Source organism: Tachyglossus aculeatus, chromosome 12, assembly GCF_015852505.1.
Source record: "Tachyglossus aculeatus isolate mTacAcu1 chromosome 12, mTacAcu1.pri, whole genome shotgun sequence".
NCBI classification, from domain to species: Eukaryota; Metazoa; Chordata; class Mammalia; order Monotremata; family Tachyglossidae; genus Tachyglossus; species Tachyglossus aculeatus.
The window spans coordinates 30,100,404-30,120,955 of NC_052077.1; the positions used below are offsets into that span (position 1 = coordinate 30,100,404).

The 20,552-nt window shown below is 40.4% G+C and overlaps 1 protein-coding gene across 3 annotated transcripts in view; it reads right to left on the minus strand.

The window, feature by feature from the left end:
- Window positions 1-20,552, minus strand: part of MARCHF1 (membrane associated ring-CH-type finger 1) — a 520,911-nt gene that overhangs the window by 211,395 nt on the left and 288,964 nt on the right. The window contains exon 2 of one of the 3 annotated variants that reach the window (XM_038754943.1): window positions 2,899-3,047. The exons of the other annotated variants lie outside the window; for them this stretch is intronic. Coding sequence (XP_038610871.1) covers window positions 2,899-3,009 — 111 coding nt within the window. The 5' untranslated portion in view covers window positions 3,010-3,047. The remainder of the gene's footprint in view (window positions 1-2,898; window positions 3,048-20,552) is intronic. 3 annotated transcript variants of the gene reach the window in all.

Consider the following 20,552-nt stretch of genomic DNA (forward strand, 5'->3'; position numbering starts at 1 on the left):
CTGATCATTTTGGGGCATCTTTGGGCTGTGTTAGAAGTCACCTTGTCTCCCTTCTGTGCGTATGAGTCTTTGCTTCCAAAACCATCTGAACAAACTTGGATTCCCCCTGCCACCTGAATCCAGAAATGGCCCCAAACCCACAGCTCCTCTCCACCTATTTCAGCTGCTTTCATTACTCCCAGGTGGACAAACTGCTCTACCCCAGACACACACACTCAGCTTCTCATCAGTCTTGCAGTGTCCAACCTGAAAAATGGGAGTTTAAGGAGGTGAGAATGGAGGTCGGGCATGGAGAAAAAGAGCAAACAGTGAAGCAAAGAAGGGTCCAGATTTATTGTGAACTTTCAGCAAGCACTTAGAACAATGCTCTGCACCCAATAAGTGCTCAGTGAATACCACTGAGCCCACCCTTAACCACGAGGATGCACGTGAAAAAGGACCACTGACCATCTCGTGGTTCCTCTGAGCATCTTGCTGGCCTAACCAGAGGTGAAAAGCAAGTCTGAATGGCCTTACCTAGTAATGATAGCATTTATTGTCCTATGAGTCCATCCTGATCTAATTTGGCTGAAAACAATCACAAAGACAAGTTCTGCATTAACATTCCCTAATCAAAATCTAATTTGAGGCAGACCACTGTTCCAATAGGTATATCCGGGCCCCAATCAAAAAAGTGTAATTGTGCAATAATCTCATATAATCTCAGAGCATTAACAATGGATTGAAAAATAAAACCACAATTAAGAGCTTATATTTTATCTACCATTAGAATTGTATAGTTATGTGGTGAATGGGAACTCTAGATTGGGTTTGGTGTGGTGAAAGTGGGGTTCTTCACTATGTCTCATCCCCATCCCCTGCTTTTTGTTTTGTTTTCATTTGTTTTAAGTGAAATTTGTTAAGCGCTTACTATATGTCAAGCACTGTTCTAAACCCTGGGGTAGATACAAGTTTGTCAGATTGGACACAGTCCCTGTCCTACATGGGGCTCCAATCTATGAAATGCCCTCCCTCCACACATCTGCCAAGCTAGCTTTCTTCTTTCCTTCAAAGCCCTACTGAAAGCTCACCTCCTCCAGGAGGCCTTCCCAGACTTAGCCCCGTCCTTCCTCTTCCCCCTCCCCATCCCTCCCGCCTTACGTCCTTCCCCTTCCCACAGCACCTGAATATATGTATATATGTTTGTAAGTATTTATTACTCTATTTTATTTGTACATATTTATTCTATTTATTTTATTTTGTTAATATGTTTTGTTTTGTTCTCTGTCTCCCCCTTCTAGACTGTGAGCCCACTGTTGGGTAGGGACTGTCTCTATATGTTGCCAACTTGTACTTCCCTAGCGCTTAGTACAGTGCTCTGCACACAGTAAGCGCTCAATAAATACGATTGAATGAATGAATGAATGAACAAAGGATAATTTCATCCCCATTTTGTAGATGTGACTTGTCTAAAGTCATACAACAAACAACTGGCAGAGTCAGGATTAGAACTCCAGTTCCCTGAATCCCAGTCCCGTGTTCTGTTCTTTCCAGTGCTTAGAACAGTGCTTTGCACATAGTAAGTGCTTAATAAATGCTATTATTATTATTATTATTAGATCATGCTGTTCTGGCTCTCAAATTTATATGAGGTTGATGTTCCGGCACTCGGCCTGAAAACATGGTCTCCTCAGTCTCCAGGACTGTCAAACAGAGTCATCTGGTATGGGAACATGCTTTTTTTCCCCTGAGTTCTCCTCTCCCTCCACCACCTCCCTACAAATCTATTAAATTGAAGTAATCACTTGCTTTTCTACTTTGATGCCTACTCCATGTTTCAACAATTGAAGGTCTGTTCTCTTCTCCCAGCTCCTGGTTCTAATGCTTCTTTCTGACAGCTCTTTAGTAATGCTTGGCTGGGTATGCCTACCTCATGTAGGACACTGGAAATGTTAAACACTCCAGAAGGTGAAAAACGAGGCAAGAAAAGCTGACAGATCCCACTGTTCCTAGTTAAGTAGCTAAATCTACCATCACCTAAACAAGGAGACAAAGAGAGGAATCTATCCTGAAAAGAAATGACATTTTCTTTGTCCCTTCCAAGAAAGCTGTACAATGATCAAATGAAATCTCAAAGACCAATTTGTAATACAATGCTACCAGGGGATTTCTTTTCCCCCCTCATATCAGAGAAGGTGGATACCGTTTTTATAATATATCGAAAAGGGAAGCAACAAAGCCCGATAAGCTCATTTGAAACCTTTCCTGTTAATGGGTTGCTAACGTTTCTCATCAGTGGAAAATGATTAGGGAAAAGAAAGCCTTCCTTTATAAACAGAAAACCAAGAAGCCAAAAATTCTTTCTTTAGTCCCTCAACCTCATTAGAAAAAACACTGAACAAAACTGATTAACACATTACAGTTATGTATTACAGTAAACGCTGTTGAATCCAACTCAGATGTTAAAAAGTGAGAAATGTTTTTTTTGTTTGTAATCAAACACCATAAAACTCATCTTTAGGAAACCTTTTTAGTCTTCGCTTTTGTCACTGACTGTGGAAATCTATATGAATATAACATATTTGTTACCTCTGTAGAATTTTCATTGAAGTACCTTGATCAGAATGGAGCATTCTCCAAGATTTCTCTCCATATTGATGACTTCAGAGGAAACTGCTGAAAACCATGACAGGGACAGTAATCTCCCCTTGATTTTGGAAACTCACAAAACACCTGGCTGATAATGGTCTCATGCAAATTTGAACAAACTATCCAATGATGAGAAGGAGAGGAGAAACAGAATACAGACATAGCATTCAAAAACAAGCTCATTCCTGGGAGTCGAGAAAAGTTTCTCCCCTCGCCTTTCGGGGATTTTTGTACAAATGCCACTTTCAGGGAAGGGAATTTTGCACTCACCAGAGTAGAGGTTTGTGAAGCATCTGCCAGATCACTCGAGATCTCCGGTGTCCTGGTGTTGTTGGGGATTCTGTGAGGGTTACGGGCTATCGCTTCACACCAGCCCAACATTTTCTCCTTCCACTTATCCCTTTTCAATTTCTGAAATTCTGAAAATAATTTACATTCCCTGAAACAGGTCACTTGTGGTTGGTTAAGTGGTGATGAGTGCAAATCTTTTAACCACCCCTCTGAGTACATTAATGAAAACAAATCCCAAATCGGATGGTGGATAATTTAATGACCATCGACAAATGGAAGGCTGACTCTTCTAGATAGGAATCTTTAGGAAGCCATTCATCACATTAGTAGCATATCACAGTTTCAGGTTATAGAAAATCCTGATACCACCTGTGAGGAGTTCCTGTTTGTATAGTAGGATATAATAGGAAGAGGTATAATATGACAAAGAACACAAGACTGGAAGTCAGTTTTAATTCTGGCTCCACCATTTGTTTGTATGTCACTTCACTTCTCTGTGCCTCAGTTTCTTCACCTGTAAAATTGGGATTCAGTACCTCTTCTCCCTCCCAGTTAGACAGCCCTATAGACTGTGCCTGACCTGATTATCTTGTATCTGCCCTAATTCTGGCAGATGCTTAAATACATTTATCATTATTTGTATTTCAGGGAAGCAGCATGGCTCAGTGGAAAGACCACGGCCTTGGGAGCCAGAGGTCATGGGTTCTAATCCCAGCTCTGCCACTTTTCAGCTGTGTGACTTTGGGCAAGTCACTTAACTCCTCTGGGCCTCAGTTACCTCATCTGTAAAATGGCGATTAAGACTGTGAGTCCCACATGGGACAACCTGATCACCTTGTATCCTCCCCAGTTCTTAGAACTGTGCTTTGCACATAGTAAGCTCTTAACAAATGCCGTTATTATTATCATTATTATTATTGTTATTACATGCCTGGTCACAGGTCCCAAAATATCTAAACTTCCTCATGATAGCTCTAGTTGGGAATATTATTTTAGCAGAAAGTACCATAACCAGAAAATGGATCAAACCGGATTCAGTTATAAACATATCCAATCCATTGACTAGAAAACCAATCTCCCTCATTAAGAAAAAAAAAAAGAAAAAGGAAAAAATGCACCCCTGGAAAGGACAATTTTTAGTAGAACATTCAATTTCCATAACCCATATGAGATATAATGGTTGTCGTGCCCCTAATACACCATATTTTTAAGAAAACACATTGCTAATTGTTTTTATTAACTGGAAGATCCATTTTTTGCCTTTTACTTCAAAAGATACTAAAACTAGAGCAGCAATAATCTTTATTGATTTGTTCAAAACAATGTTCCTACTTGTAAAGTTTTAGTCTAGTTTTCCATTCCACTGCATTTTGTACAGTAATGTGAAATGTTATATTGCAGGTCCTTAGTTAAATGCATTAGTCTGCCAATTAAATATCAAAAATAATGTGGAGTAATTATTTTTCACAGTGTCTAAAGTAATTAGCAATCTGGAGGTTTGTAACACTTCAGAATTCAAATTAGCCCATTTCATAGCATTATAAAGAGAGGGTGTGCTAACAGATTGGTGAGTTATTCCTCTAAGTGACAAAACACTACAGTTAAATAGATCTGAACAATGTAAATAGGGAAGTGATAAGGTCTTTCAAGAAAAACAAGTTTGAAATGCTTGAAGGAACAGGGTGGCCAGCTTGCTTGAAAAGATAGGCAAATATATTCAGGGTGGCTCATCCATTGGAGAAAGTGGAGCACAAAAATAGACAATAATTTGAATTTTTTTATCCCCAGGTTATTAGTACATATCCAAAGTCATTGTTTAAAGTTTCCTAAAAGTTCTGGTCTCTGCAACCCAAACTTCTCTGAAGTAAAGAAAATACAGTAGTTCCATATTCCCAGTACACAAAACCCTCATTACTGATCAGGTTTTAATCTAATTTCTTAAAATAATGCAGAGCAAATGAAAACAAGATTCTTAATGCAAAGCCAGGAAGTGAAATGATACATAATGGGCAAAACAATCTGGCTGAGTGCAAGCAAACATCTCACTTCCGATTTTCATTTTTTCCTCTATTTTGGAAATTTTTTTTGGAAACCAAATTTCAGTGCTTGTGAAAACTGCTGGACTGTAAATCCTGGAAAGGAAAGGAGAGAAGAGATTCCAAAGAGATTTTGGCCCATAAGGACGACAGCTTTCCTCCTGCTACTTTCTCAAGGGATTTCAGTGTGTCCCTGCTTTTACAGTCCATTCTTTCTCTGAGATTTTTATTTTGCCTCCTGAATGAGTTGCCTGAGTGTGCGACTGGGTTCTCAGGAGAATCCCTTGCCATTAGCAGTGAAGCTGACATCAACTCATATGACATGCAGAAGGGTCACAGAGAGATGAAGGCTAGTTTCTCAGACCTGAGAAATGTTTGGATCAATAATCCAGAGCTCATCCTATTCAATACCTAGTACATTCATATCCCGGGATTCCAAGCGAAGTTCTCCTGAATCCACTTGAAGCCCATGTATAACTCCAGAATGGTTCACGTGATGGATAGAGAGAGATGGAAGTGATGAGGAACTCTGGTTTCAGTGATGTCATTCATTTAAATGGCACCTTCTTCAGCCTCCTCTCTGATCTCCCATCCTCCTGTCTCTCCCCACTTCAATCTACACTTCACACTGCTGCCCGGATCGTCTTTGTGCAGAAACACTCTGGGCGTGTTACTCCCCTCCTCAAAAATCTCCAGTGGCTACCAATCAACCTACGCATCAGGCAAAAACTCCTCACTCTCGGCTTCCAGGCTGTCCATCACCTCGCCCCCTCCTACCTCACCTCCCTTCTTTCCATCTACAGCCCAGCCCATACCCTCCATTCCTCTACCGCTAACCTCCTCACTGTGCCTCATTCTCACCTGTCCCGCCACCGACCCCCGGCCCATGTCCTCCCCCTAGCCTGGAATGCCCTCCCTCCACACATCCGCCAAGCTAGCTCTCTTCCTCCCTTCAAAGCCCTACTGAGAGCTCACCTCCTCCAGGAGGCCTTCCCAGACAGAGCCCCCTGTTTCCTCGACCCCGCCTCCCCCCACCCCCCCCGCCTTACCTCCTTCCCCTCCCCACAGCACCTGTATATATGTATACATGTTTGTACATATTTATTACTCTATTTTACTTGTACATATTTATTCTATTTATTTTATTTTGTTAATATGATTTGTTTTGTTGTCTGTCTCTTCCTTCTAGACTGTGAGCCCGAGGTTGGGTAGGGACCGTCTCTATATGATACTAACTTGTACTTCCCAAGCACTTAGTACAGTGCTCTGCACACAGTAAGCACTCAATAAATACAATTGAATGAATGAACCTTCTACTACGTTGTTTTCTTGCTTCTGAAAACCCCTTTCTGCCATAGAATAAAAGGGGTTGGACGGCCTTGTCCTTTGTTGATTTTCAACTGGCTTCTTTCGATTGAGTAGGGCTGCAGAAAGGTGACACCTTGGAAGTGTGCTGGGCTGGCATCAGGTAACCAGTCATGTTCCTTGGACTCCTCTTCCATTCTCCCCAGGATCATAGTCCCCCGTCCCTCTCCCTTGCTGTGTGCAACGTATGTTGCAGTGGCACAATGAAGGTGGCAAAGCTTCAGCTCTGAAGCCCAGTTTTGAGAGGTGATAATAATAATAGTGGTATTTGTTAAGTGCTTACCATGTGCCAGGCACTGTAGTAAGCACTGGGATGGATTCAAGCAAATCGGGTTGGGCACAGTCCCTATTCCACGTGGGGCTCACAGTCTCAATCCCCATTTTCAGATGAGGCAACTGAGGCACAGAGAAGTCAAGTGACTCGCCTAAGGTTACAGAGCAGACAAGTGGCAGAGCTGGGGTGGTGTCTACTAATCCTATGGTACTCTCTTAGTACAGTACCCTGCACTCAGTAAGTTCTCAATGCATTCTACTGATTGACTGGTTGATTGTGTGCTCAGCTGGGGATGAACTGCCTGTGCATTCTGGAGTTTCATTCAGTGGACTGTCACATGCCTGGAAAGGATTAACTTAGTGTCCCAGGACATTGTCAGCGGGGTATGCTCATAAAAAAAAAATACACTTGGGAGCAGAGAGGTCATGTACACAGAGAGAGAGAGGCTTATAATGCTCAGTAGCATTTTCCAACTCCTCTCTTCCCCCTTCCCACCCTCCTCTCCTCTCTTCCCACCATTCACTAGTCCCTTCTCTTCCTCCTCTCCTCCCTTCCTGTCTTCCTTCTCCTCCCTTCCTGGCTTCTGTCTTTGCTCCATTGCATCTCTCCCCTTTTTCTAAAGATCATAGTGGAAGCCCAGTTGACTTGTCCAGTACCTGACAATATCTGTATCGTACTATGCTTAGTACAGTGCTCTGCCTAAAGTAAGGGCTCCATAAATACCATTGATTAATCAATCAATCATTATACCATTATTCAGAGGACTTAAAGAAGTCTCCCCTCCCTCATACTATTATTTCCTGCTAAAAGACAGACCACTTAGCTGACTTGAAAGGGCTGGGGCATTAAGCACACAGGTCAGCGAGACTCTTGAGGAAGCATGTTCTTCTCCCAGCCTCGATGGTTGCAGTGTAATAATTTACAGTAGACATGACAGCAGGTAAATTATGAACAACTGTAATCCCCCTTAAAGGACATTAAATTGTCAGTATCATTTGTAATTTATCAGAACAAGAAAGTAGTCTTTATGCATTCATGCTAATAACTGTCTAACCACTGAACCAAGTCAATATGGTTGAGAGGCAGCACTGATCCACTTTATGGAGAGATCACAGGAAACTAAGATTTAACTGAGCTTAATTTTTAATAAGCTATCCCAAGCAGATGTTCATTTTAATAAATAGAAATCTAACATTTCCATTCAGCTCCAAATCCAGAGAAAGAAATATGTATGACCGTGACTCTTTCTAGGGAGAATCAAATACAATTCTCAACCCCATATATCTATTTACATTACAGCTACGTTCACAGTTTGTGTGTCTCTGTATACATGCCCACACACCTTCACACACTGCACATGTGAATACACATACACACATACAGAGAGAACACACAAAGCATAGGAAAAAGAAGCTTCTTGAATCACACAAAACTCACAAATGTTTCACATCCTTTATAAGACCATTGGAAACCTTGCCTTGCATTAAAAAATGTATGTTAAAAAAAACTGCTTCCAAACACTCCCGACCTCTCTCCTGGAAGATTGTCTTTTCCCAATTTCCTCAGGCTAATCCAATAGATTTTTAATACAGTTCATCTGTTTCTGAGGGTATTTAATGCAGGCAAATCTACTGTGCCCTCCTAGTCTGTTGAGTTGTGCAGGACTTGAAGCAGGTGAGCATAGCTAAGGTGAGTGGCTGACTTCGAGAAATATGGACATAAACCAAAGAAATCTTTCCTAAACATAATTTTTATGACCTGCTGATGTTTTTGTAAACATTGTAGTGGCAAATTCATCTTCCTAATCTCTAACCTGGACCTATACAAAACAGAAAATTCAATACTGTAAGAAGTCTTTACTTTGGAAATTTTTTGAGGACTTACTTTGTGTACAGCACTGTATTTGGGGGAGTACAATAGAGCTGATAGATATGCTCCCTGCCCTCAAGGAGCATTCAGGCTACTGGGGGAGACAGACTTTAAGACAAATTAGAGATAGGGAAACAGCTGAGCACAAGGATGTGTAAATAAGTGCTGTTGGGGTGAGGGAGTCCTGTGGGGGACAAAAACTTCCCTGAATCTCCAAAAACTGTGCAAATGAAGTCCTTTCTTAAGGAACTACAACCTCTTAGTTTAATAATACTACCAAGAACATATGTCCAAATGAATTGGTAGTATTAAGCATCTATTACAAAGAACAACCTAGAGATGAAAACTGGAATTTTTAAAAATTGAGTTCCTTTTCATTTTAGGGGACAAAAAGAATGTCTTTATAAGAGTGGCATATTATTTAAAAAATTGCAGTTATTCAGATATAATTCTGTAGCTCAAATATTTCAACAGTAATTGAAACAGATAAAGTCAAGATTCAACCCACAACTCCAGATAGAGTTTAAGTGACAGTGAAAGCTGCAGAACTGAATGAAAATTGTTTCTTTCCTTGGGGTAGTATTTGTTGCACAGAGGAAAAGAGCAGTAATAAATACAGTACTTAGCATCAGAAATGTGTTTAGGGGTGAAGAAAAGCATAAAGGAAGAGAAAGATGTTGGGAGGAAAAAGAAAGGGAAGGGGAAGAGGTAAGCAGCATGGCTCAATGGAAAGAACCCGGGCTTTGGAGTCAGAGGTCATGGGTTCAAATCTACGCTCTGCCAATTGTCAGCTGTGTGACTTTGGACACGTCACTTAACTTCTCTGGGCCTCAGTTACCTCATCTGTAAAAGGGGGATTAAGACTGTGAGCCCCCTGTGGGACAACCTGATGACCTTGTAACCTCCTCAGTGCTTAGAACAGTGCTTTGCACATAGTAAGTGCTTAATAAATGCCATCATTAATTAATTAGTGTCAATGAGAAACTTTTCAGTGAGACCCTATCCCAGTGTGACTGAAAAATCTCATATGCAACCAACTAAATTTTACATAGTCCCTTGCTTGCTGATGCAGCTGGGCTCTGTTAAAGAATGCAATTCATAGTTTTTGAGGGGTGGTGCTGAACTGGAATGAACCATTCTTTAAAACAAAAATGGAAATAGTTCCACTGACAACATCTAGTTTGAAAAAAGTCTCCCAGTTGCCTGGCTGTCAGAGAGATTGGTTTTCTTCTCTTTTTACACTCTGGTTCTGTGTGTTGTACTCAAAGACAGGTGTCCCTGAAAGCAGATAATTATATATCTTCCCAGGAATTCAGCTGACACAGGCTTGTATAAGGTGTTTATGGTAGTGGGGAAAGAGAAGGGGAAGAAAGAGAAGAGGAAGAAAGGGGGGAAAAGAGAGCAGGGAAAGAGAGCAGGGAGAGAGAGAGAAACTGCTGAGGTTACTACTTCACATCCAGTTCTGCTGAGTGTGCTATTATGTGCTTTGCACATAATAATAACAGTAATAATAATGGCATTTGTTAAGCACATACTATGTGCAAAGCACTGTTCTAAGTGCTGGGGAGATTACAAGGTGATCAGGTTGTCCCACAGGGGGCTCACAGTCTTAATTCCCATTTTACAGACGAGGTAACTGAGGCCCAGAGAAGTTAAGTTACTTGCCCAAAGTCACACAGCTGACAATTGGTGGAGCTGGGATTTGAACCCATGACCTCTGACTCCAAAGTCCGTGCTCTTTCCACTGAGCCATGCTGCTTAAGTGCTTAATAAATGTCATTATTATTAGTAGTAGTAGTAGTAGTATTTGACTAAAGTGGTGGAACCAGGATTATGGTGATGATAATAATAATTATAATTACTTGTTAAATATTTACTATGTACCAAGCACTATTCTAAACACTGGGGTAGATACAAGTTAATCAGATTGGACACAGTCCCTGTCCCACATAATACTAATAATTACGGTGGTTTTTGTTAAGCACTTACTAGTGCTTAACAAAGCCAGGCACCTACTAAGCTTTGAGGTGGATCCAAGTTAATCAGGTTGGACACAGTCCCCATCCCACATAGGCTCATACTCTTTAAACCTATTTTACGGCTGAGGTAAATGAGGCCCAGAGAAGTTCAGGGACCTGTCCAAGGTCACACAGCAGGAGCTGCGATTAGAACCTAGGTCTTTCTGGCTCCCACACGGTTTTCACTGTCAATAGTGATGGTAATACTAAATCTGAAATCTGAAAAGACAATACCATTGGCTCTCCTACCACAGCCCAGATTACTAACCTCTGAGTATTGACTTCTATATGTAAAATTTCTCTACAATCCCCATGAAAGTCTAATAAAAAGATGATAATAGAAAGAAGGGGAGACAAATCCTACTTTCTCTACCCAAGTGGCCCATGCTAATTTGCCTGTCTGCATTAACGGTTTCCCTCTTTTCAAAGTTAAATTGAGGATGGAGGTTGGGACACTACCAAATATGCTTCCCATTCCTTATTTCCAGGTATTGAAAAATTCCTCAGATGGGAATAAAAAAAAAAGTTATTCAGGGTGGCACCTGAAATGGGAAGATTTAACTCCCCCTCTAGATTGTAAACTCATTATTGGCAGAGAAGATATCTGCTAATTCAGTGGTATTATACTTTCCCCAACGCTCTGTACATAGTAAGTGATCAATAGATACGATTGATTGATTAAATCCAGGAGAGCAAAGGAATTCCCATAAGCACAGGCAGATGAGAGAGTCTGAACCACCTGCAGGAAAAGAAAAATTAAAATTGAACTTTGAATTTTTCTTTCAAGTTCACCAAACTAACCCTTACACACAAAAGCTTATTTTAAAAGTCCATTTGTGCTTTCATGGTGAAATAAGAAACGAGAGATAACTCTTATCTTTTTTGCCCACTCAGTAGGCTGAAAAAGAGATCCATAAAAAATAGAAAAGATTCAGACGGCATACTCGTGATGGGGCTAAACAAATTTCACCTATGGAAGACACATCTGAGAAAACTAGCACTGAAGCACATGAAAATTACCAGCATCAGGGTGCCTCTTTCTACCCTACTTTACTCATGGCTGCAAATATTCATTCATTCATTCATTCAATCATATTTATTGAGCGCTTACTGTGTGAAGAGCACTGTACTAAGCTCTTGGGAAGTACAAGTTGGCAACATATAGAGACGGTCCCTACCCAACAGCGGGCTCACAGTCTAGAAGGGACAGACAACAAAACAAAACATATTAACAAAATAAAATAAATAGAATAAATATGTACAAATAAAATAGAGTAATAAATACGTACAAACATATATACAGGTGCTGTGGGGAGGGGAAGGAGGTAAGGCGGGGGGGAGGGATGGGGGAAAGGAAGGAGGGGGCTCAGTCTGGGAAGGCCTCCTGGAGGCGGTGAACTCCCAGTGGAAAGAGCACGGGCTTTGGAGTCGGGGTCATGGGTTCAAATTCCATCACTTCACGTCTCTGGGCCTCAGCTACCTCATCTGCAAAATGGGGATTAAGACTGTGAGCCCCCTGTGGGACAACCTGATCTTGTAACCTCCCCAGCGCTTAGAACAGTATACTCTGCACATAGTAAGCATTTAATAAGTGCCAACTATAAGTGCCAAATATTTCCACTAACATTCATTATACACTGAAAATGTGTACAATGTGGGAAGCAGTGTGGCTTAGAGGTTAGAGCTCAGGCCTGGAGAGGTACTTGCATTCTGACTCTTTTACATGTCTGCTGGATGACATTGGGCAAGTCACAACTTCTCTGAGCCTCAGTTCTCTCATCTGTAAAATGGTGATTAAGACTGTGAGTCTCATGTGAGACACTGGGTCCAAGCTTGCATCTATCCCAGAGTTTAGTACTGTTCCTGGAACATAGTAAGCGGTTAACCAATACCATTAAAAAGAAAATGGGTTAAGTTGTGCAGCCTATTAAAATAGAGTACTAAACTAGTCCTAGCACTACCTGTTTTAGAATTAAATAATTAAGATCAAGAACTGAAATCAATCAATCATATTTATTGATGACACTATGCAAAGTGCTGTACTAATTGCTTATGAGAGTCTAATACAACATAATAATAATGGCATTTGTTAAGCGCTTACTATGTGGAAAGCTCTGTTCTAAGAGCTGGGGAGTTTACAAGGTGATCAGGTTGTTCCATGGGGGGCTCACAGTCTTAATCCCCATTTTACAGATGAGGCAACTGAGGCACAGAGAAGTTGTGACATGCCAAAAGTCACACAGCTGACAATTGGCAGAGCCAGGGTTTGAACCCACGATCATTGACTCCAGAGCCCGTGCTCTTTCTGCTGAGCCACTCTGCTTCTTTACATAGCTGGCAGACACATTCCCACAATAAGCCTACAGTCTAGAAGACGAACTTACAGTCTAAAGGACAATTTACAGTCTAGAGGATGAGCTTATAGTATAGAGGACAAGTCTAGAGGAACAAGCAAAGTCTGAGGAAAACGATGGCTTTTGATGGAAGATGAAGGTAAATGCACGGGGTTGAGAGGGATGATAAAGTTTATTTGCAGCACCGAGGAATGGAAGAATGGGGAAACATATCCAGGTCTCACTTCACGAAGGGGTCCCAAGGCCCCCCAGTTATCCACAGCATATAGGGTTCTCTACCAACTCATCACCTGGACCTTGGCAGGAGAGGTGAAGCAACTGAGAAGCAACACTTGTCTATCAGTCAAATGGGCTCAATTTTACACAGTGAGAAGTCTTGACATTGGCGATCACACTGCCATTCATCCATTCAATAGTATTTATTAAGCACTTACTGTGTGCAAAGCACTGTACTAAGTGCTTGGGTGAGTACAGTATAACAGCAGACACATTCCTGCCCACAATGAGCTCACAGTCTAGAGGAGAAGACAGGCATTAGTATAAATAAATAAATTACAGATATACACATAATCCCCTCCCCATCCCCATCCCCCCGCCCTACCTCCTTCCCCTCCCCACAGCATCTGTATATATGTTTGTACAGATTTATTACTCTATTTTACTTGTACATATTTACTATTCCATTTATTTTGTTAATGATATACATCTAGCTTTACTTCTATTTATTCTGACGACTTGACACCTGTCCACATGTTTTGTTTTATTGTCTGTCTCCCCCTTCTAGTCTGTGAGCCCATTGTTGGGTAGGGACCGTCTCTATATGTTGCCAACTTGTACTTCCCAAGTACTTAGTACAGTGCTCTACACACAGTAAGTGCTCAATAAATACGACTGAATGAATGAACATATGTGCTGTGGGGATGGCAGGGAGGATGAATGAAGGAGCAAGTAAGAGTGGCACAGAAAGGAATGGGAGAAGAGGAGAGGAGGGTTTAATCAGGGAAGGCTCCTTGGAGGAGATGGGCCTTCAATAAGGTTTTGAAGTGGAGGAGAGCATTTATCTGATATGAGGAGGGAGGGCATACCAAGCCTGAGGTAGGAGTGGGTGAGAGGATGGCGGCGAGAGACAAGATTGAGGTACAGTGAGAAGGTTAGCAGTAGAGGTGACTTCATTTCTGGCTTTAACTATCATTTTTTCTCAACCCTGAATATTGCCAGATGATAAAAACCCAAAGATACATGTATGTTGCATCTTTGAAAAATTCACCAAGTGTTAAGCTCTGCCTCTCTAAGGATCTCTTAGATGGATATGTGTGAGAGCAGAGCCTTTAAGGAGATTTACAATCTGTATTACATCATGAAAGATTTCTTGATTTAGGCAGGAGTGATCAATTTCTATTAGCCTACACTTAGCAAATGAACTCTCTGTCCCTCTAGAAAATACTGCACTCTTCTTGTGAATTAAACGATTACTTTCGTCTGACTTTGGGAAGGTTATAATGATATCTTGTCCGACTTTTCTGCTGCTGCACATCAGGAGTTACCTTACCACTAATTCCCTGCCCATAATATTCTTCCTGCCATAATTTCATGCTGATGTCCATTACCAGTATTTGAAGTACACCTGGTGGAAATGATATTGGAGGCTGGCAGATTGTAAAACAGAGTGAATTCTTTAAGGAGTCTTTCGTGCTGAGCAATGATGTGATATCTAACTCCTCCGGAGAGCCACATATTAGCCTGCTTGGGGATGGTACGCAATCACTTTGGGCAAAGAACACAAATCTATATGCTACGTATACAGCTGCAAGATACACATTTTCCCCATCGGAGCTTTATCACTGGTAAAGCTTAAGGATAAAATGAGGAATAGTCACACACAACAGTAATGCTCAGTAACGTAAAATTGGAACTTTATATAGCGCAAGTCATACTAAAGGAATCCACAGAGACTTGCTGAGGAATAGAAACAATTTGCTCAAATTTACTCCGACAACCATCCAAATGTCTACATCTCTGTCAATCACTGGGTGCTTATCTTCACATCACGGCTTGATCTTCTGCAGAAAACTAAAGATAATATCAACTTTTAGGAGATCTCTAAAAAACATGCTTTCTATCTGGAACATGTTCAACTTTTGCCAACTTCCAGCAATTTCACTTCTCTGGGACTAATCCCTTTGTGTCTTCTATGTTTAGGATTCCACTAAAGAAAGAAATACTTCAATAATGATGCTATCTGCTACCTGGGCTTCTTAGCATTGCAAGCGATGTTTTACATATTCCAGGAGGGGACAAAGGGGGAAGACTAAGTATCTTACGTGAAAATGAGTCTGAGGTGTCAATCTTAATACTTGGCTCATCTAACAATGAAAAGTACAAACTGGCTTCAGCAAATATCAATCAATCAAAAAGTATTTATAGAGTTCTGACTGTGAAGCACTCTAGACAGTCAACTCTTTGAAGGCAAACATCATGTCTACTAACTCTACTGTATTCTCCAAGTGAATGAAGTGCTGTGCACAGAGAAAGTGCTCAATAAAAACAGTTGACTGATTGTATTAAGCATTTGGAGGCTCCAAACAGAAAACCAGAAGATTCTTCTCCAGCATCTTACGATTTAATGAATATTTCTGAGGAGCCAATTGGAAAACAAATGTGTTGATGGAAGAGGAAAAAGTATCTCTGAGAATACTGTCTTTTATATTGTTCAATGGAGGGAGCCTATGAAACGAAGAGATATGAACTAACGGAATGAACTGTGGGGTTCAATGTGTTCAGATAAATCCAAAATCAACAACAAAAAATGATAGTTTGGGGTGAAGTTTCTAATTAGAAATCATAGGGAAGGCAATTGAACAGTATTATTGTTATTATTATTATTTTAAGCACTTACTATGTGTCAGGCACAGTTCTAAGTCCTGGGGTAGACACAAGATAATCGTGTTGGAGAAAGTTCTCATTCCACCTAGCGCCCACAGCCTTAGTCTTAATTTACAGGTGAGGGAATTGAGGCACAGGGAAGTGAAGTGACTTGCCCAAGGTCATGCAGCAGCCAAGTGGCAGTGCCAGGATTAGAATTCAAGTGAGAAGCAGCATGGCTCAGTGGAAAAGAGCCCGGGCTTTGGAGTCAGAGGTCATGGGTTTAAATCCTGTCCCCACCAATTAGCTGTGTGACTTTGGGCAAGTCACTTAAATTCTCTATGCCTCAGTTACCTCATCTGTAAAATGGGGATGAAGACTGTGAGCCCCACGTGGGACAACCTGATAACCGTGTAACCTCCCCAGAGCTTAACAAATGCTATTATTATTATTATTATAAGCCTTTCTGACTCCCAGTTCATTTATCTACCATGTGGTTTGACACAATTACACCTGAAAAACAGGAAAAACTCAGAGGGGGAGGAGCACACAAATCTATCACAGCTGAGAGTGGCATAAATAGAATTCTGTCATGAAGTAACAGTATAACAACTGGCTTCCATTTTATCCTTAATCATCAGTAACTGTGAGTTAGTATCTTCAAGCCCATGGCACTGATTGAGGGACTATAGAAAGGCAATTGCTAAGGATTCATGCATAAATGCATATATAGCATATAATTAGGTAGATATATGGAGAAACATGGCAGTACTGCAAGATAAAACTAACAGCAACACAACCTGAATGATTTCTGAGCTGAGGGATTCACCGATCAGTGACTAATCCGGAAAAAATTATCAGGACAGTTTTGTTCTAGATAGCTTATTAAAGCTCCTAATACCATGACTATAATACCCTATCCTAAATATTGCAATTTCATTAGGAAAAGCAGACCCTTTGAGTGAAGAATTTTACTTTAATATATTTAACTGAGCAACAGTTTACAAAGGTAATTTAAACCAAGATTCTCAAAAATGGGGCAGGTTGGGGGTGGAAAAATAAACCAATTCTATGATAGCAAGTGCAAGGAGGGATGGAGTCTTTGACTCAACAAAGTTGTGAAAATAAATTCAAAATAAATCAGTATAAGCGACAGTTTATTCTAATTCAAAATAACCTTATGTCCTTCAGCTCCTCAATGACTCTCTGTCATATGTAAAATGTGAAGTGTTTCTGCGTCCATGCCTGAGGAGTGTCACCTTGAAGTGATGCAAAGTAGATTTCTCACCAAAGGACATAAGAACACTCTTGAGTCGAGTACAAATGCCAAAGAACACTTAAAATTATCCTTCAAACCTATATACTAAATGGACTCTTTGAAAAAGGACAAAATATCTGCCTGTAAGGGAGGACAAAGACAGGATCTGAAGAGATGTGATCTGGGTATAAGTGTCCCTGGGAAAAGTTTATGAAGAAATTCTTGAAAAATATGTATTGCCCTTTGCCTGACTCCTTATCTTTTTCAGGCTCAGCTGCCATTTCCAAATGGAGGAAACTATATCCCCAGAAAACCACATGGTGCCTGGTGGGTAAAATTAAGTAGAACGAAGAGTTCCAACTGGCTTTAATCCTCCTCCCTCATTACTTCCCCCTTCTCCCATAAAACCATTCTATTTCTCAAGTTTTCAACAGGGGCTCAGGGAAGAGAGGTGATGTGTTTACAAAAGGACTCTGCATCATCTAATCATTAATTAACAACCATTGTACTCTCCCAAGCGCTTTGGGCCGAGCTCTGCACACAGCAAGCATCCCAATGCCATAGACTGATTGAATGATTGATTGATTGGAGAAGCAACGTGGCTCAGTGGGAAGAGCCCGGGCTTGGGAGTAAGAGATCATGGGTTCGAATCCCAGCTCCACCACTTGTCAGCTGTGTGACCTTGGTTAAGTCACTTCACTTCTCCGAACCTCAGTTCCCTCATCTGTAAAATGGGGATTAAGACTGTGAGCCCCACGTGGGACAACCTGATCCCCTTGTATCCCCTCCAGCACTTAGAACAGTGTTTTGCACATAGTAAGGGATTAACAAATGCCATTATTATTAGTAGTAGTATTATTGTTTGATCTGTCCTGGGGTGATTAGTAATCCACTAGCTTGAAGGCAGTGATCTGGAGCCAAATGACTCTCAGAGGTCCTTCCACCTCGATGATTCTGTGGTGGCATCAAGTGATGGCAAGAACTTTCAGACTAATTCTTCGTCTTTCAAGATTTCTCTAAATGAAATTAATTTTATTTCTCTTAACCTTTAAAGTTTCCATTGAATCTGCTCATTTTTTTTTCCCTCCCAATCATCACCCACTTGTGCAGAAATCTGCTTTTGGAAAAACCACAAGTAATTTCCATAGACACCAATCATCCTCTTCACACTTTTAGACCTACTTTATTAACTTGTTTTATCTAAGAGGCTCATTTTGTCTACAGAACTATGTGCTGTCACTACATACGTTGAGATTGGAAACCACAAAGCTTTCTTTTGCCCCAATTGTTTAATCACACTCATAAACACTGGCAAGGATCCAGATTTCCTTCCTATTCAGCTGGTTAGGATAATTCTGATTTTCCAGAACTGCAGAAAAATGCAACAATCTCTGCCTTCCATACATTTATCAATATCTCAGGCGGAATCAGATTTACCTGTGCTAAGCTTTTCTCCAACTTGCCAAGTAACATTCAACTGCAAGATAAAATGAACGAAGAATAAATGAGACCACTAGTACTGAAGATTAGTTTAAACTCCTGGGAAGAGTTACAACACATCTGCTTTAGAATTGAATACAGGCTTTAACCAATCAATTAATCAATGTCATTTATTGAGCAATTACTGTATGCAAAGTGCTGTACTAAGCACTTGGGAGAGTACAATAAACCAAGTTTAACATGACAAAATACCCTTTAAGGGTCATTAGTAGTACAAAATGAATGATTTAATATAAGCCATCTACCTACCAACCATCTACCAACTGATTCTGGAAGCGGAGAATAGATGAAAAAGAAATTCATCTCTGTACAAAAGCTATTTGTCATGTGGAAGTACAGAAGGCTTTATCAGAAAGAAAATCGTAGAAATTCTGACTCCCTTTGGATCAGGCTTTACTTGTGATCTCAAGATCAGTTATTTTTATCTTTCTAAGCACCACCATTTCTTTATTGAGCACTTACTTTGTGCAGAGCACTGTACTAAGCGCTTGGAAAGTACAATTCAGCAACAGAGACAATCCCTGCTCACAATGGGCTCACAGTCTAGAAGGGGGGAAAGAGATTTCAAAACAAGTCTAGTAGATTTCTCTCCAGTGTTACTTTAAGCAGAGTGACTGATCTTCTTTTTCTTTGTGTAGAGAAGCATACGTGTACATTACCTCAAATACCTGAATTATGCTACTGTCAGAGCCAGGCAGATTATTGAACTCACTCAAGAGCATTAATTTTTAAAATGCAGAATAGGCACAAGGACAAATAAAATGCAGTCAGTTCTCCAATCATGTTCCTGAAGAACCCTGAATTAGGGAAATACGTATTAGGATGCCTTGGCCAACACTGTGGGCATGCACAAATTTACTTCTTTCCAAAAACAATATGTGTTCTATCCAGATGGACGCACGCCATCGGAATAATGTTCTCTGATTTCCCGTCAGAATTCTAACCAAAACACACTGAAAAGACTGTCATGGAAGAACTGACTTTACATATATTGAAAACAGTAATGTTTAAGATGATAAAACGGGTTGTTTTAAGAGTTGTTTGGTATGTAGGCTTTATTTACTGTCTTGTGCAAGAGATAGACAGGAGGCAGAACATTTTTGTGACATGGCGATTATTTCTCTCTTCTTCCCATTTAAACTCGAACCCCTTCACTGATTAAGTGAATTGTTAGGACTTATAAGAGTCTTTAAGCTCCTGTGGCAGGGATTGTATCTATCTATTCCACTGTACTGTGCACTCCCGAGCACTTTGTTCAGTGCTCTGTACATAGTAAGTACTTAATAGAAGAGAAGCAGCGTGGCTCAGTGGAAAGAGCACGGTCTTTGGAGTCAGAGGCGCAGAAGGCACCCAAAGGTTAGGGACAAGTGAATCAAGATGGAGGAGATTTTGAGGGACAACAAATATATTACAGTCCATTATTATGGGTCAAGCTAATGGAAAATCTTTGGGGCAAGGGGAAAATCTCCCAGTTAAGATGTCATAGTGGCAAAATTGAAGCGGAATACAAATGGGATAATGTATGCAAAGACAAACATGAGAAAGTTATTTGAATTCAATTTTTGGAGCTAGCTTCTAGTATATTTGTTAAATAACTAGAGTGGGTGAGAGTGGAAAACATATTGAAAGAGCGAGAAGGTTGAGTTCATAAAATGTGAGAAAAGTATGGTAAAATTAAAGTTCACCTTATGAATATATATGTGTATATATATGCATATATCTGTGTATATAGACACATAAGTATATATATATATATGCATACATATATTAGAGTGAGAGATGATAATCAAGGGATGTAGTTGAGAAAGGAATGGCAAGATTTGTGACAAACTCTTTCAAATAGTTCATATACCTTTATATTACAGTCATAACAAAACAATTCCAAAGCGATTTTTTTAAGAGGAACAAGACTTTGCACTATTCTGCTTGAATGGGATGAAGCACAGGTGTCTTATGTTTCTTGACAATGATCTCCTGAGATCTCCATGAAACTGACAGATCTAGCTCTTGAGGTTTTCCTGAAAAAAAATCTGTAAATAAAATAATAAATTTTGCTGTCTCTTTACAAAGAAAGCTCCATAAATATGAAGGGTAGGG